Raw genomic sequence first — 27856 nt, 5'->3', positions numbered from 1 at the left:
GAGCCAAGGGCTAGGAGGATTCTTGACCTTTGCACCTAGTGATAGCTCTGCCTGGATAAAGGGCAACACCACCTGGTTAAAATAGCAATTTCAGAACAAAGGACAGATAAAATAGATGTGTAAATGTGAAAGAAAGAAAATATGGTGAGAATAAGAAGGCATTTTTGTAGGAGCTTATCCTAAGACTGTCCCAAATGGGAAAGAAAGGAATTAGAAAGATTAAAAGCAGGTTGCAGAAAGATTGTGGTGCGGAAATGGATTATTAAAAGAGGAATAGGCTTCCAATAAGCCTATCGTTTGAGGAAAAGTGCTCGGCTGCTAGAGAAGTACATGTGACAACTAAATCTAAAAACTTCATGTTATTTCTTGGTGTTTACCTGCTAAACTGTGTTATGAGCTTGCTTAAGCTTTCAGACAGCAGATGGTATTGCAGACAGAATCCAGCAGACATTCATCGAAATCCTCTAAATCATCATAAAGGTACATGGATTTCCCTACGCCAACTACACGTATGAAAGCTGGAATCTTGGACTTCGTCCCCCATTCAGCTCAAAGGAGGTTGCTATATAGAGAAGGACTTTGGACTAAGCCCTAGGAATAAAAGTTCCAAAAGGGTTAAAGAGAACTCTTAAAAACTGGATTCTTCAAGGGATTTTGGGTGTGACTGTCGTGCGCAGTGACGACTCTTACACGATCTTCCTCAAGCAGTTTTATTACCCCAGGTTCTTGTACAGTTACCATTCCTCTTTAATGCTCTCTCAACGCCCTCTCAGGTAAAAACAACATCAGTCTTCTATCTCCTCCCTCATCACTCCACCAACCCTCCTTCTGGCACTCTACGTCTCTGCTGCAGCACACACCGGTCACAGTGGTGGCTTTGTGAACATGTCCGTCCCAGCTCGGAGCCCAGAGCAGTCCGCCAAGAAACTGCTCTTCCTGTCCACCAACCCTCTTAGCTCCTTCTCCTTTTAGGGCATGCGCGCTTTTTAACCTTCTCCTGGGCGGGCAGGTGGTAGCACGAGGCGTTGCGTCGCTAATTATCCGTAAGGCGCCTGATAGGGCTCACTGCGCAGGCTCAGGGCACCGCCAGCCTCGTGAGCCTCGTGACTTGGCTGCAAGCCCAGGCGCCATCTTGAGTCCATGCTGGCAACAAGCCTGGGTGCCACCTCGGTCCTGCCGAGTGGGCCCCAACATATCTCCCTTTTTGTTTTATTAAAATAAGGCTCGGGATCGTGCCTGTCTTAGGTTGCCGACCCTCAAGGACCATTCTTACCCGTCATTGGGAGAACAATAGCATGATTGTTTCCCTGTCTTAGGTTGAAAGGTCCCGGGGACGATCTTACCCGTCACTGACTACCGATCCAGCATACTGAGCCATACATGGGGAGATGAGCCAGCTTCAAGGGCTGCCAGAGCTTGCACCAATATGCGCTGTTGTTGCAGTGTGCGTTGTTGAGTTCGCCTGATATATCCAACCATGAAACATCATGCTACCACCAGCAAGAATGCCCAGAACGCCATGCCACCCCAGTCTTTTAAAAAAACCCAATGTTCCGTGTATTAAGTCCATTCATTGTTGTACTGCGGCGACTTCCACGCGGGTAGAATTAATTGCAGCGATGGATGCTCATAGCTCAATCATGGTGTGTTCAAATTCACGGCTCCAAGTTCCTAGAAGCGTCTTGCTTAATTGACGAAACAAATTGCCTGCATGGGAGAAATTCTGATACTGCACATACGTTATACATATAGTCCAGATAATTGAGCTTGCTGAGCCATGCCAGCAGCCACATGTGAGGATAGAGCATTCATAGTGGCTGCAATAACTGCCACGGCCACAGAGGCCACAATTACAGCAATAAAAGCAGAAATTCCAAAGTCTCCAAGGATGCATAGAAGCATAGCAGAAAGTCAGAAAACAGGTATCAATAAAACAACCTAAACTATCATTAACCAAGGTAAAGGAAGAGGGAAAGTAGAAATAATTCCCCAAAGATCTTAAAGAAAACAACTCATCTCTACGGTACCGAGCAGCAGTTTACAACTCTTACGTTAGGAACTAATCTTCTGACCTATCCTTTACACATTAGGCGCCTTTTCCAACTAACCTCAGGTGTCTTCCATCTATGGTGGCGGATTAGGAGAGGGAGGGGGAGGAGCGGAAGGTTTAGGGCGTTTCATTTTTTCTATGAATTCTAACAGAGCTTCTTCCTTCTTAGAAATCTCTTTCGCTTTCAAATTTTCTAAAATGGCTGCTTTCACTTTAGCAACCTTAGACCTTTTCGTCGCAACACCTGCGAACCTTCACAACGCTGTCCCTCGCTTATCCGCGAGCCTCGCTTATCCGCGAGCCTTATTTACTCCTATCTTGTCGAATCAGGACCAGCCCGATTCTCTAACTTGCTTACACTAAAAAATATCCTCCTTAATGGAGCCCCCTTTGATCGGGGTAACTTGCTTACACTAAAAAATATCCTCCTTAATGGAGCCCCCTTTGATCGGGGAAATAACTTGCTTACACTAAAAAATATCCTCCTTAATGGAGCCCCCTTTGATCGGGGTAACTTGCTTACACTAAAAAATATCCTCCTTAATGGAGCCCCCTTTGATCGGGGAAAATAACCCTCCGTAAATGGAGCCTCCTCCTCCCTTTTCGGAGTCAAAGGAGTACTTACCAGCCAGCTGCCCTGGACTGCCGAGGTTCTGATCAAAGACACGATCTTCCTCAAGCAGTTTTATTACCCCAGGTTCTTGTACAGTTACCAGCCAGCTGCCCTGGACTGCCGAGGTTCTGATCGAAGCGAAGGTCCCCGTACGGGCCACCATTTGTCGCGCGCAGTGACGACTCTTACACGATCTTCCTCAAGCAGTTTTATTACCCCAGGTTCTTGTACAGTTACCATTCCTCTTTAATGCTCTCTCAACGCCCTCTCAGGTAAAAACAACATCAGTCTTCTATCCTCTCCCTCATCACTCCACCAACCCTCTTCCGTGGCACTCTACGTCTCTGCTGCAGCACACACCGGTCACAGTGGTGGCTTTGTGAACATGTCCGTCCCAGCTCGGAGCCCAGAGCAGTCCGCCAAGAAACTGCTCTTCCTGTCCACCAACCCTCTTAGCTCCTTCTCCTTTTAGGGCATGCGCGCTTTTTAACCTTCTCCTGGGCGGGCAGGTGGTAGCACGAGGCGTTGCGTCGCTAATTATCCGTAAGGCGCCTGATAGGGCTCACTGCGCAGGCTCAGGGCACCGCCAGCCTCGTGAGCCTCGTGACTTGGCTGCAAGCCCAGGCGCCATCTTGAGTCCATGCTGGCAACAAGCCTGGGTGCCACCTCGGTCCTGCCGAGTGGGCCCCAACATGTGACTTTTGTTCCTCTGGAGTTTGCCCACTAAAAGCCTCTGCAGCTGCAAGGCCAAGGCAAGGCCAGAGGGGCTGACTTAAAGCACAAGACCATCTGGGCTCATGGGACTGATTTCAATCACAAAGACCTGTGATGTCACAGGCCTCACTTTTGTCTTGTTCAGGGTTGGTGATTTGCATGTATATCTCACTATTATATTGGGTGTTTGCACTTTTCTTCTAGAGAATCATGGGGAAATGGGGAAAATATAAAAAATCTTGTGTCTAGAATAAAGTGTTTGATTGCACAAGAAGCATTGATCCATGTCAGATTCTTTCCAGAAGCGCCATAAATAGGAACTTAAAGAAATTTATTTCCTACAAGAAAAATAATCGCTGCAGATAAGCGGCTGCAGTACGGCACCCTATCCTCCCCCATGTTTTCTGAGATCGATTCAATCGCGAGTGGAATCGCGCCCCATTTGGACTGAGCAAGTCTGCGACAAGCAGTGTCCTTCACGGGATCCTCAGTTTCAGAATCTCCCCATATGGGCCACCACCTGCCGGAGCCATCCGGCAAAAGTACAGGTTCTGAAGAGAGGCGTGAGGATGAACAAGCATGGGAGGGTCGCCAGCAAACTCCTGGGCCGATATCTCTGCTGGCCGACAACCAGGTTTCTTTCTCTCCTGGTATTTATACAATTTCCAGCTTTGGGTTGCACAGAAATGCAATAATGAAAATCCAAAGCACATATATCACTTTGCGAGTCACACGGGAGCCTGGTACTACATAAACCTAATCTTAACTAGCAGACAGAACAGTTAGCATCAGTCATTCTGAGGGGTCTTATTTACTTAGACTCCATGACTCCAGACATTGGTGACTCTGGGAAGCACAGTCAGAAGTGCACTTTTGAGTTAGGGTGAGACAAGATAAGGTAAAAGCCTTAATGGCTCCCCACACACTATTATGCAAGATTAAGTCATTGGAAGGCGTAAGGATCGAGTCACTCATAGATCATAAAGTCTGCTTCTATGTGGAGAGAGACTCTAGGAACTATATCGAGAGATTTCAAGTGAGGAGGAATCTCCAGGAAGAACGGCTTCCTCCTAACAAGTCCCACCTCAGCTGCCTCTTCTCTTGCGTTCTGTGATGTTCCCTTTCTTGCTTTACTCTTAGCTCTCAAATATCTGTGTCGTCCTGTCTCAGACTCCCAAATACTGCAATTACAGCATGATCCGCTTTTTAATAAAGCATGTATTGTAGTTATCCTATCTCTGTAATAACACTGTAGTTAGATGTGCATTTTTATATCAATGTTCTTAAAACATCTCTGCACGGAGACTTGACGGAGATAATAAGGTCCTGAATTTTGAGGCAACACAATAGTAGAATTAAATAGAGCATCTTAAGCCAGGCGTAGTGGTGCACGCTTGTAATCCCAGCATTTAGGAGGCTGAGACAGGAGGAACGCGGTTCGCAGCCAGCCTCAGCTACTTAGGCCCTCTGCAAATCAGTGAGACCCTGTTTCAAAATAAAGAATAAAAAATAGAACTGGGGGTGTATCTCAGAGGTAGAATGCCCCTGGCTTCCATCCCCAGTACTGCAAAAAATCTAGCGCATATTAGCAAGAGGCATGAATATACATTTCACTAGGATGCCGATGAAATTTAGTGTTGAGAGGGCGGACTGTGTACTCTCTGAGACAGACATCCTCAATTCCTTCCTTCCCTATTTGAGTACAATGAGATAAAGTCTTGTTTCCTTCCTTGTGGATCTGGGACAGCCTTGTCAACTTGCCTGATCAAGCGTAGAGCAGAGCCTAGCACGCACTTAGTGAGACTTGCAGCAACCTAGGAAGACCCTGTTTCAAACCAAAAAATAAAAGCGCCTTGGCATGCAGCTCTGAAGTAGAATGCCCCTGAGCTCAATCCCCAGTACCACAAAACAAACCACCACCACCGTCACAACAACAAAAAGTAGAACCAAAGGTGTGTTGGCGCATACCTACAATCCTACCCCTGAGGGAGGCTGAGCCAGGAGGATTGCGGGTGTGAGGCCAGCCTCAGCAACTGAGTGCAAACCTCAGCGACCTAGCAAGGCCCATTTCAAAATAAAAAAGCCTGGGGTGTGGCTGGGAGATAGACTGCCTCTGGCTTCAGTCCCAATCCCACCCTTGGCCCCTCCCCTCACATAGCAGAAGTGATATTAAGGGGCCCCTGAGCTCGGTTCAGGAGAGGCCTTAAACTCTCCTCTTCAAACCCTGTTGCTGAGCTTGAGAACTCCAGCCACAGAGTGGCCTCGTGGACGCCGGGCAGCGAGCGAGCCGCGTGGATGCTCTGTCCTGCCGGAGCTTCACAGGACGGGATCCCAGCCGACGACTGCAGCCTCATGGGAGCCCAATGAGGACCATTCAGCCGAGCCGAGTCAACCTGTAGAACTGGGAGTTAGGATGATACTTGAATTTCTGCTTTGAGTTCTGAATTGTAGGGCCGTCTGTAACACAACATAGAGAATTGACTTTTGTAAGCGGGAGTCAGTCTTAAAATCATAATAAAAAAAAAAGATCAAATTTGTCTGTACACAAATGTATTCTGAACTGGGCGTGGTGACACATACCTGTAATCTCAGTACCTGGGAGGCTCAGACCAGAGGATCACAGGTTCATCAACCTCGTAAGGCCCTCTGTAACTTAGACCTCATTTCAAAAAAAAAAAAAGGTGGTTCCCGGTAGTAATCTCAGCATTCAGAAGGCTGAGACAGGAGGATCTTAGTTCATGGTCAGCCTCAGCTACTTGGTGAGGCCCTCTGCAAGTCAGTGAGACCCTGTTTCAAAACAAAAATAGGACTGGTGAGTAGCTTGGAGGTCGAATGTCCCTGGGTTCCATCCCCAGTACTATCGAAAAAGAAAAAAAAGTTAATTCTATGATGTGCTTCAATGGTGAGAAAACTGACTCCTACCTCCTGCTGTCCACTTACTTAATTGTCCAGTGCAGGTGTTCATGTATTTGGGTTTGAGAATTGTCAAAATATACCTCAATGAGAAACAACTTTTTTTTTTTTTTGAGAAAAGACTTCTTAAATTTCTTTTTTTTCTTTTTTTTTTCAGGTGTGGGGATGGAACCCAGGGGCATTTGACCTCCGAGCTACACCCCCAGCCCTATTTTTCATCCCTTATTTTGACACAGAGCCTCTAGAACCGGGATTGCAGGTGTGTGCCACAGTGCTTAGCTCGTAACCACTTTTTGAGCAGCCCTCTACATGGGCCCTCTACCCAGTGCAGATGACTGTGCCCTCCAAACAAGTGCAGCGAGCCCACGCCCCCTCAGGCCTCTGCTGAGGCAGTGCAAACTACAACTCCCGTGAGGCCGCACGGCCCTGGACTACAGGTCCCAGCATCCTCCGCGAGGCGCCCGCCTGTCAGGGAAGGAGGCTCGGCACCGGGCGGCCATGTGTCCCGGAAGTTAAAGAGAGGAAGTGACCTTCTGGGATGGCAGCCTCTGAAGGGACACCTGCGGCTCAAATAGATCATCTGGATATAGCGGGAGGCCTGGAGAACTTGCCCGTGAGCGTGTGGCCGCCGGGGGCGGGGCCAGCGTCTTTCCAGGTAAGGGGGTGTCTAGTCAGGGGGCGGGACTAGTTGCCCCGCCAATCTGCGTGCCACTCTCCCGGGTAGGGGCGTGGTTAGCCAGGGGGCGGGGCTAGATGCCCGAGACAGCCTCGTGCTGCCCTCCCCTCGGGGGCGGGGGTAACCAGGGGGCGGGGCCAGGCGCCCAAGACACCTGCGTGCTGCCCTCCCAGGGAGGGGAGTGGCTATCCAGTGAGGGGCAAGGCTAAATACATGAGAGTGGCAAGCAACCCCCCACAGGGCGGGGCTGGCATCCTTCTGGGTAGAGGCGGGGCTAGACGCGTAGGGGCGTGGCTATGTGCCCGAGAGCCGCGCCCTGCCCCGGGGGCGGGGCTAGGCTGCAGGGCGGGGCTCGGCGGCTGCTCTGGTAGGGGTGAGGTGTCCACAGGTGGCATTTTAAAATTCCTCCCCACCTTTTCCTTATCCAGTTTCAGAGCTGTTGGCACGTGCAAAGTTCTTAAGAGGCACAGGCTTAGGTCTTTGTCTATGAACCTGTCGTCAGACCTTCGCAAGGATCTTGCCCTCTGCAGTCTGTAGACTGCTGATTCCTTGACGTCAAGGATCCCTTTTTGTCCAACTTTTTGTTGACAACACGGTGAAGCATCCAGAGAAAATCATTTACCTCTCTGTTCTCCAAAGTCTTATATGTAGAATAAGGGTTAAGACCTATTAATGAGTCTGCCTGATGTTAAAAAATAAATCAATAACGGCTCTAAGAAGTCACACCTGGCCGAGGCTGATGCCTTCCTCTTGCTTGGAATTCTTGGGCAAATATAAATTAGCTTCTGCAAAGCCTTCAAACCCTCCAGGGTACAGTTTAAATCATAGCAGCTCTCTTCACACCTGCAGTTTGGAGAACTATTGGCCTGATGTATGTATTGAAGTTAACTCACTTTAAACTGGACACCGCGGTCTAGGCCTCTAATTCTGGCTACTCAGGAATTAGGCAGGAGTTTCTTGAGATTGAGGCCAGTCTCAGCAACACAGCCAGACCCCAATCTCCCAGCCCAAAAAACTAAAAATGGCTGGGCGTGGTGGCACATGCTTGTAATTCCAGCACTTAGGAGGCTGAGATCCAGGAGGATCACAGCAGACAGCCTCGGCTACTTAGTAAGGTCCTCTGTAACATGGTGAGACCCTGTTTCCAAATAGAGAATAAAAAATATGGCTAGGGGTGTAGCTCGGAGGTAGAATGCCCCTCGGTTCCATCCCCAGACCCGCAAATGAAATAAAAGAACTCACTTTATTTTAAGGATGAAATTAACTCATTTAAGAATAAACGCCAGGCGTGGTGGCACACACTGGTAATCCCCGCGCTTGGGAGGCGAAGACAGGAGGATCGCGCTGGTTCGGCCTTGCTGGCTAAAGAGACCCTGTTTCCAAATAAAAATATAAAAATAGGTCTGGGAGTGTAGCCCGGAGGTAGAAGGGCTTCCAGGAACCCCAGTACCACCAAAATATAATAATAATAATAAATTAATTTATATAACTCTTCTCTTTAGAATCATCATAATCATTACTGTCCATAAAGCCATGTGTTTTGCTGCACTAGTTAGACATTCTAAAATGCACATGAAAATAATACTTTTTGCCGGGCGTGGTGGCGCACACCTGTAATCCTTGCTCTTGGGAGGCGAAGACAGGAGGATCAAGCTGGTTCAAAGCCAGCTGTGCTGCCTTAAGAGACCCTGTTTCCAAAAATATATATATAAAATATGTCTGAGAGTGCAGCCCGGAGGTAGAAGGGTTTCCAGGAACCCCAGTACCACCAATAATAAAACTAATAATAATGAAAATATTTGTCTATTATATATACATATATATATATATATATATATATATATATATATACATACTTTTTTTTTCTGTACCGAGATGGAACCAAGGGGCATTCTACCTCCGAACGACACTCCCAACCCTACTTTTTTTTATTTTTTATTTTGAAACAGGGTCTCACTGAGTTGCAAAGGGCCTCGCTAAGTAGCTGAGGCTGTCTGAGAACCGTGATCTTCCTGTCTCGGCCTTCCGAATGCTGGGATGACAAGCGTGCGCCGCCACGCCCGGCTCTATTTGTACTTTTGCTGGCGTGTCTCACGCTGACTTGCACCGTTTCTACGTTGACAGTACACCCCGGATCACGTCATGGGACCTGGAGCCGCCATGGACCCCACTCAGATAACCTTTCCCGGCTGCAGGTGCGGCGCCGCCCCCTGCCTCCCCGGCTCTTGCCCCTGCCTCCGCCAGGACGAGAACTATGACGAGCACTTGTGCCTCAGGGTGCTAGGCCCGGGAGCCAAGTACTCCAGGCCCGTCTTTGAATGCAACGCCCTGTGCCAGTGTGCGGACCATTGCACAAACAGAGTGGTCCAGAGGGGGCTGCAGTTCCGCCTGCAGGTGTTCAAGACAGACGGAAAGGGCTGGGGGCTGCGGACCCTGGAGTTGATACCCAAAGGGAGATTCGTCTGTGAATACGCCGGCGAGGTCCTGGGCGCCTCGGAAGCGCGGAGGAGAACTCACTCGCAGAAGAGGCAGGACCCCAACTACATCATCGCCGTCAGGGAGCACGTGTGTGGCGGGCCGGTCCTGGAGACCTTCGTGGACCCCACGTCCATCGGCAACGCCGGCCGGTTCCTGAACCACTCCTGCCAGCCCAACCTGGTCATGGTCCCCGTCCGAGTCGACTCGATGGTACCTAAACTGGCCCTCTTCGCAGCCACGGCCATCGGCCCGGGAGAAGAGCTCTCTTACGACTATTCGGGAAGGTTCCTCAACCCCGTGGAAGGGGGCGAAGAAGAGAGGCCCCAGGGCGGGCAGCTGCGGAAACCCTGCTCCTGCGGGGCCGCAGCGTGTGCCGGGTTCTTGCCTTTTGATGGTTCACTGTACTGCCCTTAGCCGGGCGTCCATCAGGAAGAGTGCAGGCGGAGGCTGGCCTTGAACCCGCGCCCCTCCTGGCTCAGCCTCCCAGTCCATGCTCGGATCTCGCAGCTCTGATCTTTTAGGAGAAACAGTCTCCTGGTTGAAGCTACCAGTATTGGGCTCTCGCACCGAATCCAATCCGTACCGGGACTGCGAACGCATCCCACCATGCCCGGTTGCTTTCTTTTCCTCTTCGTTTTTACATAGATACATAACTGTTCAGAATACTCGCTTTCCCAGTTAGACGCGACTAAGTGTTTTCTTGCTTGTAGGATAAAAGCAAAAAATTGTGTGTCCTTAAGTTGGGTATCTTGCCCTTATTTTCTTTCATCCTATAAGCAGAAATGTGTATGTGATGACCGGGGTAGGGGCAGCAATCCTAGCAGGCCACACTCCAAGGTGATCCTCAGAAAGGGTCCTGCAAGCCGGGCGTGGTGGCGCACACTTGTAATCCCCACGCTTGGGAGGCGAAGACAGGAGGATCGCGCAGTTTCGAAGCCAGCCGAGTTGGCGTAAGAGATCCTGTTTCCAAATGAAATATAAAATATAAAATAGGTCTGGGAGTGTAGTCCGGAGGTAGAAGGGCTTCCAGGAGCCCGAGGACCACCAAAAAATAAAAAATAAAAAATAAAAAAAAAAAAACCCCAAAAAAAACACAAAACAAAAAGGATCATGCAAACTGAGCATGGTGGTGCATGCTTGTAATCCCAGCGCTTGGGAGGCTGAGACAGGAGGATCGCACGGGTTCAAAGCCAGCCTCAGCTACTTAGTGAGGCTCTCAGCAACTTAGTGAGACCCTGTTTCCAAATAAAATATAAAATAGGTCTGTGAGTATAGCCCGGAGGTAGAAAGCCTCTGGGTTCCACCCCCAGTACCACCAAAAAGAAATAAAGAATAAAAAATAGGGCTGGGGATGTCACTTGGAGGTCGAATGCCCCTAGATTCCATCCCCAGTGCCACAAAAGAAGAGGAAGAGGAGGAGGAGGAGGAGGAGGAGGAGGAGGAGGAGGAGGAAGCAAGGGCGTGTTGAACAAATCAGCAAGGTAGAAGGTGGTATGAGTATCGGTACTGTGGAAAACGCTACGTTCTGATCTCACAGCGCTGTTTCTTTAGAAGAAACAGTCTCCTTGTTTAAGCTGCCATTATTGGGCTTTTGCACCAAATCCAGCCATGATTCAAGAAAACCCTAGTTCCGGGAGGCTGAGACAGGAGAATCACAGGTTCAAGGCCAGCCTCAGCAACTTAGCAAGGGCTCCGTAACTTAGTGATACTCTGCTTCAAAATGAAAAATTCAAGACAGGTGTGGTGGCACACACTCCTAATCCTAGCACTTAGGAGGCTGGGACAGGAGGATGGCAATTTTGATTGTGTGTGTGTGTGTGTGTGTGTGTGTGTGTGTGGTACTGGGGGAGGAACCCAGGGGCTTTCTACCTCTGGACTAAAGTCCCAGACTTTTTTTTTTTTTTTGGTGGTACTGGGGTTCCTGGAAGCCCTTCCACCTCCCAGACTTATTTTATATTTTTAAACTTTGGAAACAGGGTCTCTTAAGCCAGCGTGGCTGGCTTCGAACCTGCGTGATCCTCCTGTCTCAGCCTCCCAAGTGCGGGGATTACAAGCGTACGCCACCATGCTCAGCTTGTTTAAATTTTTTTATTGGTGCATTGTTGCAAAGGGTTTTTTTTGGGGGGGTTACTGGGGTTCCTGGAAACCCTTCTACCTCCGGGCTAAATTCCCAGACCGATTTTATACTTTTTTTTTTTGAAACAGGGTCTCTTAAGCCAGCTAGGCTGGCTTCGAACCTGCGTGATCCTCCTGTCTCGGTCTCCCAAGCGCAGGGATTACAAACGTGCGCCACCATGCCCGGCTGCAATGAATTTTGATCAATCAAAAAATAATCCCCAAAGAAAAGTATAATGCAGTACATTTAGCTCCACTCCTGGGCAGTCTTGTTCTCGCTGTGATGATTCCCAAAGAAAAGTATAATGCAATACAGTAACATCCACTAGAGGGCAGTCTCGCAGTCGCTGAGATGATCCCCAAAGAAAGTAAAATGCAATACATTAACATCCAGTAGAGGGCAGTCTCGTTCTCGCTGAAATTATCCCCAAAGGAAAGTATAAGGCAATACATTAACCTCACTGCAGTGCAGTCTTGTTCTCCCTGACATGATTCCCCAAAGAAAAGTAAAATGCAATACATTGACCTCCCCTAGAGGGCCGTCTCATTCTCGCTGAGAAGATCCCCAAAGAAAAGTATAATGCAAAACATTAACTTCCAATAGAGGGCAGTGTTGTTCTCACTGAGATGATCCCCCCAAAAAAGTGTATTGAAATACATTAACCACTAGAGGGTAGTCTCGTTCTCGCTGCTGAGATGATCCCCAAAGAAAAGTAAAATGCAATACAGTGACCTCCACTAGAGGGCTGTGTTGTTCTCACTGAAATGAGCCCCAAAGAAATGTATAATGCAATATAATAACCTCCACTAGAGGGCAGTCACGTCGCAGAAATGATCCCCAAAGAAAAGTACAATGCAATACATTGACCTCCACTAGAGGGCAGTCTCATTCTCACTGAAATCATCCCCAAAGAAAAGTATAATGCAAAACTTTACCTTCCACTAGAGGGCAGTGTTGATTTTGCTGAGATCATCCCCCCAAAAAAGTGTAATTCAATACATTAACCTCCACTAGAGGGCAGTCTCGCAGTCACTGAAATGATCCCCAAAGAAACGTATAAGGCAATACATTAACCTCCAGTAGAGGGCCATCTCATTCTCTTTGAGATGATCCCCAAAGAAAAGTAAAGTGCAGTACATTAACCTCATTGCACTGCAGTCTTGTTCTCTCTGACACGATTCCCCAAAGAAAAGTATAATGCAAAACATTAACTTCCACTAGAGGGCAGTGTTGTTCTCGCTGATTTGATCCCCAAAGAAAAGTGTAATTCAATACATTAACCTCCACTAAGAGGCAGTCTCCTTGCTGAGAAGATCCCCAAAGAAAAGTATAATGCAACACATTAACCTTCACTAGAGGGCAGTCTCGTTCTCATTGAGATGATCCCCAAAGAAAAGTAAAATGAAAGACAGTAAGCTCCACTAGAGGGCAGTCTCGCTCTCGCTGAGATGATCCCCAAAGCAAAGTAAAATGCAATACATTAACCTCCACTACAGTGGAGTCTAAACTCGCTGAGATGATCCCCAAAGAAAAGTATAATTCAATACATTAACCTCCACTAGAGGTCAGTCTCGCTCTCGCTGAGATGATACCGAAAGAAAAGTAAATGCTAAACAGTGACCTCCACTACGGCTGTTCCTTCGAGTGTGTCCACTAGTGTCCAACAGAGATGGACTCCTGGCTGAAGCCTTTGCTGCACTCGTGGCACACGTCTGGCTTCTCTCTGCAGTGCTTTTTCTCGTGGACGATGAAGTGGGACTTCCGCCTAAAGCCTCACCTGCCGCACTCGAGGCACATATGGCTTCTCGCCAAGTGCGTCTTCACATGGGTGGGAAGTTGCGGCAGACTGGCTCAGCTGGGCACTGAATATGGGCACTGAGTCTGTTCGGGACTGAGTTTCTCAGAAAGGTGGGCAAAGGTTTCGGTTATAGTTCTGCAGCCACTTCTCTGCAGCGATTTTTTCCCTTTTTTATGAAATAAACTCCTTTAAGTTCCGGTTCACGGCGCTAAAAGTGGAGATACCTCTCCGGGAAAAAAAAATCTGAAACGATTGACACGGACAAATGCCTCTTGTGCAATTGACACTTTATTCTAGACACAAGATTTTGTTGTACTTCCCTATTTCCCCGTGATTCCCTAGTAGTAAAGTGCAAACACCCAAAAAACAATAGTGAGATGTACATGTAAATCACCAACCCTGAACAAGACAAAAGCGAGGCCTGTGACATCCCAGGTCTTTGTGATTGAAATCAGTCCCATGACCCTGCAGGTGGGTTTGTGCTTTAAGTCAGCCCCTTTGGCCTTGCCTTGGCCTTGCAGCTGCAGAGGCTTTTAGTGGGCAAATTCCAGAAGAACAAAAGTCACACCCAAAATCCCTTGAAGAATTCAGTTTTTAAGAGTTTTCTTTAACCCTTTTGAAACCTTTTATTCCTAGGGCTTAGTCCAAAGTCCTTCTCTATCTAGCAAACTCCTTTGAACTGAATGGGGATGAAGTCCGAGATTCCAGCTTTCATACGTGTAGTTGGTGTAGGGAAATCCATGTACATTTATGACAATTTAGAGGATTTCGATGAATGTCTGTTGGATTTTGTCTGCAATACCATCTGCTGTCTGAACGCTTCACCCTATTAAACACTTAAAATATATTTTAGTAGACAGGGCCCAAAAAACAACATGAAGTTTTTATTATATCTGTCGTTTGTTCTGTCATAACTACTTTACCCAGGTGGTGTCGCCCCGTCTCCAGGCAGTGCTATCACTAGGTGCAAAGGTCAAGATTCCTCCTAGCTCTCTGCTCTATTGTAATTATTAGAATGAAGGTCACAGATAGGGAGGAATTCTGCATTTGTAATTGCTGTAGCAGGAATGCTTCCACAGGATCTGAATTCTGACTAGAATTACGTCTTTGAGCAAAGCCGAGGGTGTTTAGAGGCTTAGACAAATTACTAGAAAATTTATTTTCCACAGACTCAGTTTCTCTCACAGTCCTGATCTTATATCACCGGAGCAATTCATGTGGAAAGTTAAAAGAATCATTACCTAAAGAATAATAGTTATGAAAGAATATCTAGGAGTGGGGGAGTACTTTGGCCAGAGACAACACTTTCACTCGGGGCTCTGTTTTCTTTAAGCCAGCCAAATTTTTTAAAAATTATTTTAAATCATACATCACATTGGAATACAAGACTTGAGAGGATATACAAGCACACATCATCCAATTAGCCCTCATCCAGCCCCCATCCCATTCCCTCCCCCTCCCTCGATCCCATGCTTGTTTGGTGATTAACTTTGATACATTTGTTTATGTTCCTCCTGCTTTTTAAAGAGGCTCCATCCTCCCCTATTCCATACCCTCTGATTGGTCACCTTAATTGCTTCACTATAGGGCCCTTTCTATAGCTCGACCACTTCCCGTTGCCCCTTTCCTCCTAGTTATTGCTGATTAGGGGAAGCATCTGGTTTTAATTTTCTGCAATATTTCTTTGTGCATGCTGCATTACAAATACCGATCCCACTCTTGATGGCCCCAGTTGTGGCCTGGCTACCCGGTGGACTGATCCAGACCTCGCTGGCTCAAGCAGCGGCCTTGTCTCGTGGGAGGCCCCGATTCTGGTCTCGCTGGCCCCGACACTGGCCTAACCCCTCAGCTGGCTCCAATCCCGGCCTCAGAGGCCCCAGCACCGGCCTTGTCTCAAGGCAGGCTCCAATGCCGGCCTCGCTAGCTCCAGCACCGGCTTAACCCCTCGGCAGGCTCCGATCCTGGCCTCAGAGGCCTCAATAACGGCCTTGCCTCATGGAAGGCTCTGATGCCAGCCACTGGCCCCGGCATCAGCCTAACCCCTCAGGAGGCTCTGATCCCAGCCTTGGAAGCCCCAGCACCAGCCTTGCCTCACGGCAGGCTCCGATCCCGGCCTTGCTAAAGCCAGCCAATTTTTTGCGCATGAATCTTTCAGGCACGCAAATGCCTAGGAAGAGGAATCAGAGGTGGAAGAGGAATCAGAGGTGGAAGAGGAATCAGAGGTGGAAGAGGAATCAGAGGTGGCAGAAAGTGGAACTTCTGGTTAAAACTTCGCTCACATCATGGCACATGTAGTGCTTCTAACCCGAGTGTGTCCTCTGGTGGATGATGAGGTAGATCTTCTAACTGAATCCTTTGCCGCACTCCTTGCACACGCACAGCTTCTCGCCCGAGTGTGTCCACAGGTGGATGGTGAGGTAGGACTTCTGGCTGAAGCCTTTGTCACACTCGCTGCACACTTACGGCTTCTCCCATAGTGTGTCCTCTGGTGGATGGTGAGTCTGGCCTCCTCGCTGAAGCCTTTGTCACACTCACTACACACATACGGCTTTTCACCTGAGTGTGTCCTCTGGTGGATGATGAGGCAGAACTTCCGGCTAAAGCCTCTGTCACACTCACTGCACACATATCGCTTCTCGCCTGAGTGTGTCCTCTGGTGGATGATGAGGTGGGAAGAAGAAGCAAGGGTGCGTTGAACAAATCAGCAAGGTAGAAGTTGGTATGAAATTCGGTACTGTGGAAAACGCTACGTTCTGATCTCACAGCGCTGTTTCTTTAGAAGAAACAGTCTCCTTGTTTAAGCTGCCATTATTGGGCTTTTGCACCAAATCCAGCCATGATTAAAGAAAACCCTAGTTCCGGGAGGCTGAGACCGGACAATCACAGGTTCAAGGCCAGCCTCAGCAACTTAGCAAGGGCTCCGTAACTTAGTGAGACTCTGCTTCAAAATGAAAAATTCAAGACAGGTGTGGTGGCACACACTCATAATCCTAGCACTTAGGAGGCTGGGACAGGAGGATGGCAATTTTGATTGTGTGTGTGTGTGTGTGTGTGTGTGTGTGTGTGTGTGTGTGGTACTGGGGGAGGAAGCTAGGGGCTTTCTACCTCTGGGCTATACTCCCAGACTTTTTTTTTTTTTTTGGTGGTACTGGGGTTCCTGGAAGCCCTTCCACCTCCCAGACCTATTTTATATTTTTTTAAAATTCGGAAACAGGATCTCTTAAGCCAGCGTGGCTGGCTTTGAACCTGCGTGATCCTCCTGTCTCAGCCTCCCAAGCGCGGGGATTACAAGCGTACGCCACCACGCTCAGCTTGTTTTTAATTTTTTTATTGGTGTATTGTTGCAGAGGGTTTTTTTGGGGGGGGTACTGGGGTTCCTGGAAACCCTTCTACCTCCGGGCTAAATTCCCAGAACTATGTTATACTTTTTTTTTTTAAACAGAGTCCCTTAAGCCAGCTAGGCTGGCTTCAAACCTGCGTGATCCTCCCGTCTCGGTCTCCCAAGCGCAGGGATTACAAACGTGCACCACCACGCCCGGCTGCAATGAATTTTGATCAATCAAAAAATAATCCCCAAAGAAAAGTATAATGCAGTACATTAAGCTCCACTCCTGGGCAGTCTCGTTCTGGCTGTGATGATTCCTAAAGAAAAGTATAATGCAATACAGTAACATCCACTAGAGGGCAGTCTAACAGTCACTGAGATGATCCCCAAGGAAAAGTACAATGCAATACATTAACCTCCACTAGAGGGCAGTCTCGTCGCTGAAATGATCCCCAAAGAAAAGTACAATGCAATACATTGACGTCCAGTAGAGGGCAGTCTCGTCGCTGAAATGATCCCCAAGGAAAAGTACAATGCAATACATTGACCTCCAGTAGAGGGCAGCCTCGCAGTCACTGAAATGATCCCCAAAGAAAAGTATAAAGCAAAACATTAACTTCCACTAGAGGGCCGTCTCACTCTCACTGAGAAGATCCCCAAAGAAAGTAAAATGCAAAACATTACTATCCACTAGAGGGCAGTGTTGTTCTTGCTGAGATGATCCCCAAAGAGTAATTCAATACATTAACCTCCACTAGAGGGCAGTCTCGTTCTCACTGAAATTATCCCCAAAGAAAAGTATAATGCAAAACATTAACTTCAAATAGAGGGCAGTGTTGTTCTCACTGAGATGATCCCCAAAGAAAAGTAAAATGAAAGACAGTAAGCTCCACTAGAGGTCAGTCTCGCTCTCGCTGAGATGATCCCCAAAGAAAAGTAAAATGCAATACATTAACCTCCACTACAGTGGAGTCTAAACTTGCTGAGATGATCCCCAAAGAAAAGTATAATTCAATACATTAACTTCCACTAGAGGTCAGTCTCGCTCTCACTGAGATGATCCCCAAAGCAAAGTAAAATGCAATACATTAACCTCCACTACAGTGGAGTCTAAACTCGCTGAGATGATCCCCAAAGAAAAGTATAATTCAATACATTAACCTCCACTAGAGGTCAGTCTCACTCTCGCTGAGATGATCCCCAAAGAAAAGTAAATGCTAAACAGTGACTTCCACTACGGCTATTCCTTCGAGTGTGTCCACTAGTGTCCAACAAAGATGGACTCCTGGCTGAAGCCTTTGCTGCACTCGTGGCACACGTCCGGCTTCTCTCTACAGTGCTTTTTCTCGTGGACGATGAAGTGGGACTTCCGCCTAAAGCCTCACCTGCCGCACTCGAGGCACATATGGCTTCTCCCCGAGTGCGTCTTCACATGGGTGGGAAGTTGCAGCAGACTGGCTCAGCTGGGCACTGAATATGGGCACTGAGTCCGTTCGGGACCGAGTTTCTCAGAAAGGTGGGCAAAGGTTTCGGTTATAGTTCTGCAGCCACTTCTCTGCAGCGATTTTTTCCTTTTTTTATGAAATAAACTCCTTTAAGTTCCTGTTCACATCACTAAAAGTGGAGAATCCTCCCCGGGGGGAAAAAAAATCTGAAACGATTGACACAGACAAATGCCTCTTGTGCAATTGACACGTTATTCTAGGCAAAAGATTTTTTGTACTTCCCTATTTCCCGGTGATTCCCTAGTAGTAAAGTGCAAACACCCAAAAAACAATAGTGAGATATACATGTAAATCACCAACCCTGAACAAGACAAAAGAAGGCCTGTGACATCCCAGGTCTTTGTGATTGAAATCAGTCCCATGACCCTGCAGGTGGGTCTTGTGCTTCAAGTCAGCCCCTTTGGCCTTGCCTTGGCCTTGCAGCTGCAGAGGCTTTTAGTGGGCAAATTCCAGAAGAATAAAAGTCAAACCCAAAATCACTTGAAGAATTCAGGTTTTTTGTTTGTTTGTTTGTTTTTTGCAGGTCTGGGGATGGAACTCAGGGGCATTCGACCTCCAAGCTACATCTCTTGCCCTATTTTTTATTCTTTATTTTGAAACCGGGTCTCACTGAGTTGCAGAGGGCCTCACTAAGTAGCTGAGGCTGTCCGCGAACCGCAATCCTCCAGGTCTCAGCCTCCTGAATGCTGGGATTACAAGCATGCGCCACCACGCCCGGCTAAGAATTCAGTTTTTAAGAGTTTTCTTTAACCCTTTCGGAACCTTTTATTCCTAGGGCTTAGTCCAAAGTCCTTCTCTATCTAGCAACCTCCTTTGAGCTGCATAGGGACGAAGTTGGAGATTCCAGCTTTCATACATGTAGTTGGCGTAGGGAAATCGTGTACATTTATGACGATTTAGAGGATTTCGATGAATGTCTGTTGGATTTTGTCTGCAATACCATCTGCTGTCTTAATGCTTCACCCTATTAAACACTTAAAATATATTTTAGTAGACAGGGCCCAAAAAACAGCATGAAGTTTTTATTATATCTGTCTTTTGTTCTGTCATAACTATTTTAACGAGGTGGTGTCGCCCTGTCTCCAGGCAGTGCTATCACTAGGTGCAAAGGTCAAGATTCCTCCTAGCTCTCTGCTCTATTGTAATGATTAGAATGAAGGTCACAGATAGGGAGGAATCCTGCATTTGTAATTGCTGTAGCAGGAATGCTTCCACAGGATCTGAATTCTGACTAGAATTACGTCCTGAGTGGGTAATCTGGTGTCTAACGAAGGTCGACTTCTGAGTGAAGCCTTTGCGGCACTCACACACGTATACCTTCTCGCCCAAGTGCGTCCTCTGGTGAATGGTGAGGATAAACTTCAGCCTGAAGCCTCACCCATATTCTTGGCACACATAGGGCTTCTCGCCTGAGTGCGTCCTCTGGTGGATGGTGAGGGAGGCCTTCTATGTAAAGCGTCGCCCGCACTCGCCACACACAAAGGGCTTTTTCCACGAGTGCAGCTTCTGGTGCCTGGTCAGGCACGTCTTCAGACTGAAGCCCTTCTCACACACACCGCACACGTATGGCTTCTCCACCGAGTGTGTACTCTGGTGACTGAGCAGGCCGGTCATCTTGCTGGAACGCAGTCTGCGCTGGCCACAGGCAACTGCTCCAAGACCTAGGCCTTCTGCCCTCCTCAGCACTTTGTCGGAGTCTTTGGGGGTCCTCGTCTGAGCCGGGCTCTCCTCCATCCCTAATGCTCTGATATCATACTGGGAGCTAACTGGTGGCCTCTGGGGTGGCCTGGGAAATTCTCCAAAAGTACTTTTCTTGGGCCTACCAAACCGAGACTTGGAGCCTTCTCTGTCTTGATCTTCTGCTCTGTTGCTCCAGGATCTATCGTCCGAGGCTCGCTGCTCCTTCTGGTCCTCCGCGTGTGGGTCCCCAGGTGCAACAAGTCTTTCTGCACATAAGCATGTGAAGACGCAGGGGCAGTGGCCACACAGCACCTTTTGCTCCAGAGATTTCTGGTTGGAGAAATCAGGAGGGCAGAGAGTATTGGAGTGCTGGGGTGGGTTTGGTCCTGCCGGAGAAAGAGAAGCCCAAGTCAGATGGAACTCAATTGATGGTGAGACTTGACCACATTCTTCAAATCCTTAATTGCAAATGTTACTGACCAAGAGGTACTTCATTTATTTATTTATTTATTTATTTATTTACTTATTTATTTATTTACTTATTTAGTGGGTCTGGGGATGGAACACAGAGGCATTTCACCTCAAAGTTACACCCCCTGCCCAATTTTTTATTCTTGTTATTTTGAAACAGGGTCTCACTGAGTTGCAGATAACCTCACTAAGTAGCTCAGGCTGTCTGCGAACCACAATCCTCAGGTCTCAGCCTCCCAAATGCTGGGATTACAAGCATGCGCCACCATGCCGGGCTCCAAGAGGTACTGTATATGACCAATTTCCCAGCCCAACAGTACAGCTTAACAGACAGGGGACAGCAAAGGCATCACAGGCACTTTTGGGTGAATAAATAGGGACAACATCGACAGTCTACATGATTCTCACTACGAGAACCTTCCAATGCACAGCAACACACACAGAAACCACGCCTGAAACTTGTGTTCTTTTTTCTCACTGAGAGCTAGCTAACCAGTGAACAGGTATGGGGATAGAACCCAGGGGCATTTGACCTCTGAGCTACACCCCCTCCCCTATTTTTTATTCTTTATTTTGAAAAAGGGTCTCACTGAGTTGCATAGGACCTAAGTACCTGAGGCCATCCACGAACCGCAATTCTCCAGTTTCAGCCTCCTGAATGCTGGGATTAAAGCATGCGCCACCACGCCTGGCTAGAACATCTATTCTAAATTTCTAATATTAATTTTAAATATAAGTTTAATAAAGCTAAATAGTAAAGTTAAATTTTTTTTGTTGTAGAGATTAAACTCAGGTGCATTCTACACCCCAAACCACTCCCCAGGACTTTTGATTTTTTATTTTGTAACAGGGTCTTGCTGGCCTCTGAACTGTGAGCCTCGTGTGTGTGTGTGTGTGTGTGTGTGTGTGTGTGTGTGTGTGTGTATGCACGCTTGCTGTGCTAGGGATTAAACCCAGGGCACTGTACCTCCCAACGGCCTCACTAAATAGCTGAGGCTGCCTGTGAACCCACATTCGCCTGTCTCAGCTTCCCAAGTACTAGGATTACAAGTGTATGCCAACACGTCCGGCTCTAAAGTGAAATTTCTAAAATCTAGTTTCTAAATTATAAATTTAAAAGGTATTCTAAATTTCCTAAGCTAAATATTTAATGTTATTTGGGCCATAACCTCTATTCCCCAGGCCTTCAGTGAAATTATCAATCAATTATAATATAGATATTTTAACAATAATTTGATTATCAATTTTTTTTGGTAGTATTGGAGATGGAACCCAGGGGCATTCTGCCTCCGAGCTATCATCTCTGCCCTATTTATTACTTTTTTATTTTATTTTTGTGGTACTGGGGTGGAACCCAGGGGCTTTTGTACCTCTGGGCTATACTCCCTGACATATTTTATACTTTATTTGGAAACAGGGTCTCACTAAGGTGCAAGGGGCCTCGCTAACTGGCTGAGGCTGTCCGCTAACCGCCATCCTCCAGTCTCAGCCTCCTGAATGCTGGGATTACAAGCGTAGGCAACCAAGTCTGGCTATCAAATTCTTATTTCAATTATATTCTTTTGTCAGTGTATTCTGTCTCATATTTTAAAAATGAAATTATATTCTCTTGTAATTGCTTATATTTTGTCTCTTTTATTCTGTTAGCTGAGCATGTGGCACAGGCCTGAAATTCAAGTCCTTGGGAGGTTGAGACAGGAGTAATCACAAGTTAGCAGCCAGCCTCAGCTACTTAGTGAGGCCTGCTTAAAAATAAAGGATTAAAAAACAAGATAGTAGCTCAGAGGTAGAATGCCCCTGGGTTCAATATCCAGTACTGCAAAAAAGGGAAAAGTATATAAGGACAGGCGCGGCGATGGTGCACACCTGTAATCTCAGGACTTGGAGTTGAGACTGAAGGTTTGAAGTTCCAGGCAAGCCTCCAGCAACCACGGGTTCAGTCCCCAGGGCCACCTCCTCAATTGTAAACAAGCTGGATAGGGATCCACCTGCCCGCGACCCCGGAGTATGGGCACTGATTTCCAACTGCATAGCGCTGGATGGGAGAACAAGGCCCTAGGACCTGCCCAAGTCCAGGTAAAAGACCGCTGTGAACTTCTGCTCCACTAAAAGCGCCAAAGCGCCGCCTGGTTGGGCACTTCAGCTTGCCAAGGGGCGCGGCCGAATGTGGAAGTCCCTGCAGGGCTCGCTGGGACTTGTAGTCTATGAGAAGCACAGAGCATTTACTCAGCAAGGCGGAGCATCATCTGAGAGTCTCTTCATGACTAATGAGTGTGATTTTAAATTAAAGAGGCCGCCATCTCCAGCTGGCCCTATCTCGTCACCCAGAGACACACCCAGCGACCCAATGGCAGCCGCGGAGCATCTTGGGAGGTGAGGTCCGCCGCGCAGAGGATCCTGGGAGTTGTAGTCCAGGCAAACTTCTTGTGGAGAGCCCGCGCTAAGGGGCAGACCACCCCTCGTTCCTCCCGGCGGTGGTGAGTGAGGCCGGAGGCCGGAGCCCCTCGCTAGCCCTGCCCTTTTCTGCTTGGAGGAGAGCCCGCAGCGCCGTGCGGACGAGCCGGCGCGTGGGTGGCGGAGCCCGTGGCAGCGCTGCCTCTGGAGAAGTAACTTGCAGTGAGCTGCGAGTGGTGGGAGGTGAGTGCGCGGCCGGGCCTCTGTCCTAGGGTTCTCGTGGCGGAGAGACTCGGCCTGGGGTGAAATCCGACATGGCGACGGGGTTGCTCATGCCGTAGGGCTGCAGGGTCGGGGGCTTGGGGCGTGGGGTGGTAGGGGTCTGAGATCGCAGGCGACGGGACTGTCCCTGGCGCCAGGTCCGGTGGTTCGTTGGCTTCCGAGCTGGTGGTGGTCAGGCCTGATCAGAGGCAGGGCCGAGGGCCAGGAACAGAAAGCTTTAAAGTGGCCATCTGCGTCCCCAGTGAGCTTGGCGAGGTGAGCAGAGGGTGAGAGTGCGAGGCCACGGAACCAGGCCCCAGCGGCCCCCAGGTGGTTCAGGTGAAGGGCTGACACTGCAGAAGCCGCGGTCCCCCAACCCAATTCTGACTAATCATAAAAAAGCAGATAGAAGCCGGCGTGGCGGTGCACGCTTGTACTCCCCGCGCTTGGGAGGCTGAGACAGGAGGATGGCACAGGTTGAAGGCAGCCTCAGCCACTGAGTGAGGCTCCCAGCAACTTAGACCCTGTTTCTACATAAAGTATAAAATAGGTCTGGGAGTATAGCCCGGAGGTAGAAAAGGCCCTGGGTTCCACCCCCAGTACCACCAAAAAAAAAAAAAAAAAAGCTGATAGAAACCCTCAGGTATGTTAAAAAGCCCTCTTGTACCCTGTTTCAAAATGAAGAATGAAAACTAGGGCTGGGGATTTAGCACGAAGGTAGAATGCCGCGGGTTCCCTCTCCAGTAACACACACACACTCTACTTCCCAAGGGTGTCGGGATCACTATTTTCAGGACCCCCCTTTGTACTCTGTCTTTGCTCTTATCTGTTCTGTTGCCTTATCTTTCCCTAACCTAAAAGAAGCTTTCATATTTCTGTACTCTTCCTAGTCCTCAGAGTTCGTCGATATCCACTGGAAAAGAACCCGGAATAGAAAGACCCCTTGGTTTCAATCCTGCCTTTCTAAGGCAGGGCGCAGGGCACGTGGCTTAAGCGGACAAGCGTGGTTTTGACTGGGCATGGGGTGGCCATGGTGGCACGATCTAGGGTATCAATCTGTCTGACCGTCCCTGGGTTTGGCCTTGGAGGAGGCGGTCGAGCTGGGGCTTCTTTGGCAAGTCTTGCAAGGTCCAGGGGGCTGGCGTTGGCCACAAAACCCACAGGATTTTATGTCCCATTTTCATGTTTTACAATGAGAAACGGCAGGTGCCCAGAAGCAGGTGGCCCTCCCCAGACTTGTCACGCAGAATCCACACTGAAGAGCCTCGTGACCAGCCTGACTCATCTCACAGACTCCAACAGCCTTGAAGAGCCTCGTCTCCACAGCCAGATCTCTGCAGCTTGTCGCTTTATAATTTGTCACCAGGGGCGAGAGACTGATCTCACTGTGCCTCAGTGTTCTCGTCTGTGAAGTGGTACCACGGCTTCTTGATGGGGCTGTTGTAAGGACAGATGAGGCGCGACGCGGTGTCTGGAACAGTCTCTGTGTAGTACGAGCTCAGCACGTCTTTCCTTTCATCTTCAGTAGCAGAGGAAGGCTTCGTGCTCAGTGTTGACAGCGTGTCAGAAGAGGCTCCATACCTCCCTCCTTGCTTGCCATCCTCTCTTTCTTTCCTTCTTGTGGTTCTGGGGATGAATTTAGGAATGCTCTGCCACTGAGTTGCACCCCAGATGTTTGTTTTTTTTTATCTTTTTAAATTTTGAAACAGGGTCTCACTAAGTTTCCTGGCTGGCCTCAAGGTTGCAATCCTTCTGCCTCAGCCTCCTGAGATGCTGGGATTACACGTGAACTCCACTGCCGCCGCTGGCAGGCTCAGCTCCTAGACCACATCCCAGCTCTGCGCCTAGGAAGCCGCTCGCAGCCTGTCCTTGTCTTCTGTGGCAGGTCCCTCCCTGGTGCTTAAGGAGGAGGAGGTGCCGCTATGTTGGCCCTGGAGGATTCCCAGTGACTTCGCTGAACACTTTTTGTTCTTGCTCTGTGTCCTGTGACCCTGGCTGCCCAGGAGGACTGCCTGCTGGGGAGAGGGAGGACTCCTGGGCTCCTGACTGCCCAGCTCAGGTGAGGGCCTCTGCCTTTGCCTCTTGAACCATGTGCAGGTTTTCTGCGTTCAATATTAGCGTTTCCCGCAGTGTTCTCTCCACGGATCGGAGCTCCAGCTGGTTCCTCCAGGAAAAGAGGCTCTAACGATGAGAGCTTCTCCAGGGAGCACAGAGCTCAGTGGTCCCCTCACTGCTCCTCCACCCATAGTCCCGCATTCCTCTCTCGGCAGCTGTCGGTTCTCCTGCCTGGCTGTGTGCTGCTTTGAACAACATTCAGTCGTGGGTTTCCATGGCCCTCACACTGCATAGTGGAAGAGAATGGTGGCCTTCACTGGTGGGGAGGAGGCCTCCCCCTCAGACACTGTGCTGTACATACGTGGCCACTTCTCATGAGCTCAACCAGAGCAGGCCGCGGTCTGTGGGAATCAGAAAAGGCTGGGCTGTGGTTTAGTCTTTGCCATTGTGGAACTGTATGAGTTCAGTTCCTTAGATCCCCCAGCACCAATACGATCACTGTCCTTTTAAATATTTAAAATTTAGTCTATTGTACTTGACTAGCGTTTAATTTTTTTTATATTGTTTGCTCTTCTGCCTAGAGCTAAAGTTCTCAAAACTTAGGGATTTTTCATTTTCATGTACACCCCAAGCAGGCCACCCAGGACGTTGAATGTGTGTGTTCACAAGTGCAGCTGGCTGGATAGGGACAGGGTTTAAAGGTGTCAGCACCCATGGCAGCAGCGGTGCAGTCAAGGCAGGATCTAGAGGCCCCCTGCCTCCCAGAGCAGTCTGCTCCCTGGCCCTCACCCGAGCAAGGCCAGGCCTCAGGTGAGCAGGGCCGTGTCTGTGTTCCAGGCACTCATGGCATTCAGGGATGTGGCCGTGTATTTCTCCCAGGAGGAGTGGAGCCTGCTGAGCCCTGATCAGAGGACCCTGTACAGGGAGGTGATGCTGGAGAACTACAGAAACCTGGTCTCTCTGGGTAAGTGTGGTGTCCTTAAGACTGTCATTTCCTCCAGTTGAGGATATATTTGAGGCAACAATCTCCCTCTCTCTCTTGCTTTCTCTTTCCTTTGCTCTCTTTATGGTACTGGAGATTAAACCCAGGGGCATTCTACCTCCAAGCTGCACCCTAGCGCTATTTTATTTTGAAACAGGACCTCACTAAGTTACTGAGCTGGCCATAAACATGAGATCCTCCTCTTGCAGTCTTCTAAGTACTGGGACCACAAGTGTGTGCCACCATGCCTGGCTAGCAATGTTTATTTTTAACTTGGTCTTTGGGTTGCACTCAAAAGCAAAAATATTTTGTTTCTCCCATTAAGGTAAGGTTTGTCGAATTGAAAGTGTGTGTGTGTGTGTGTGTGTGTGTGTGTGTGTGTGTGTACGCACACGCACATGCGCTCTGGCTGATACTCTGCATTTCTGGGCCTTTTCCTCTGAGCTGGGCTCTCTTCCTTAGTAACTTATTTTCCATGAAGGGTGACGGCGGTGTTCATCCACCTGGCTTGGAACAGAATCAGCGCCTCCGTGAGTGGATCGGCCCCACTCGTTCAGGTCCTTGCCGCACCCTTTCAAGCTCCTCACCTGTCTTGCCTCTGAATTCTTCCCTGGCCCTTGACCCACGATGTCAGGTCATCTTGTCTTCCTTTCCTGTGTGCAGGAATTCTGTTTTCTAAACCAAAGCTGATTGTCCAGCTGGAGCAAGGGAAAGAGGCGTGGAGAGAAGAGAGCAGATGCGCGCCAGCCTCCCGTGCGGGTGAGTGGCAGGAAACTGGGCCAGTGAGCTCCAGGATGCAGGGTGTGAGCAGCCGAGAGGCGGAGGGAGGCGGCGCCGAGCCCGAGTGCAGGGAGCTGCCTCTGGAGCTCTCGGCCTGCGTTCACATTGCCTGGCTCGGCCTCCCCTCCAGACCTCATCCTCATCCCCTGAGGGCTTCCCTGGGTCTCCTGTCACCTTCCTCCTCCAGGAAGCCCTGGCCTTCCCGGGGTAACTCTTGAACATGTTTGTGTGTTTTTTTCTCTTTTATTATCATCTTTTTAGAAAAGATCAAGAAGAATAGAGCAGAAAGTGAATGATATAAAGAAAACAAAGCCCAGTGGGAGACATAAAGCTTAAAAGTCAGTTGAGAAATTTAAGCGGAGTGCTCAAAGCAACTGAAGCTAAGAGTGGTTTGTACACTTTTCCATGGTTATGTAAACTGCCAGGCGTGGTGGCGCACGCTTGTAATCCCAGTCTTGGGGAGGCTGAGATGAGAGGATCATGGTTCACTGACAGCTCCAGCTACTTAGCGAGGCCCTTCGCAACTCAGTGAGACCCTGTTTATAAATAAATAAATAAATAAATAAATAAATAAATAAATGAAAAGACTTAAAAAATACAGCTAGGGGTGTGGATCGGGGGTACAGTGTCTCTGAGTTCCATCACCAGGAACAAAAAAAAAAAAGGTTATGTAAAAATTAATATAATGTCCTTCATTTTTTCTTTCAGCCCTTAAAACTTAAACTATTTAGTTTCATTAAGAAAAAGTTGACTGACCCCTGTTCCAAATATCATATACATCCTTAACTTTCCGTATTCTTCTTCATCAAGTACTACTTGATGTAAAACCTAAGAGCGCAGCAGTTCTCAGGTATCAGTGACTCTTGTGTAATTGTCCTTTGCATTTTTAAGTTTTTGTGTTTGTGAAGATTGAACCTAGGTTCATTCTACCTCTGAGCAACACCCCTGCCCTGCTCTTAGTCAAACAGGGTCTCACTAAGTTGTGAAGGGCCTCACCAAGTCACAGAGGCTGTTCATGAACCGCAATCCTCCTGTCGCTGCCTCC

The 27856-nt window shown here is 48.5% G+C and overlaps 2 protein-coding genes across 2 annotated transcripts in view; one reads left to right on the top strand and one right to left on the bottom strand.

The window, feature by feature from the left end:
- The window catches only part of LOC308277101 (histone-lysine N-methyltransferase SETMAR-like), a gene marked incomplete at both ends in the record, with an annotated part of 54078 nt that overhangs the window by 19923 nt on the left and 6299 nt on the right, over positions 1-27856 (bottom strand). The window lies entirely within an intron of this gene.
- On the top strand, positions 6829-9858 carry LOC308277102 (histone-lysine N-methyltransferase SETMAR-like; the record flags this gene model as incomplete). The annotated part of the gene is made up of 2 exons (XM_080716172.1): positions 6829-6945; positions 9091-9858. 2 exons carry the CDS (start codon positions 6829-6831, stop codon positions 9856-9858), a joined length of 885 nt encoding a protein of 294 aa, XP_080572298.1.

Source organism: Muscardinus avellanarius (genome assembly GCF_963383645.1).
Source record: "Muscardinus avellanarius genome assembly, chromosome: 19".
Taxonomy (NCBI): Eukaryota; Metazoa; Chordata; class Mammalia; order Rodentia; family Gliridae; genus Muscardinus; species Muscardinus avellanarius.
The sequence above is the reverse complement of the archived record's forward strand: the minus strand, read 5'-3'. Positions and strand labels throughout refer to the sequence as shown.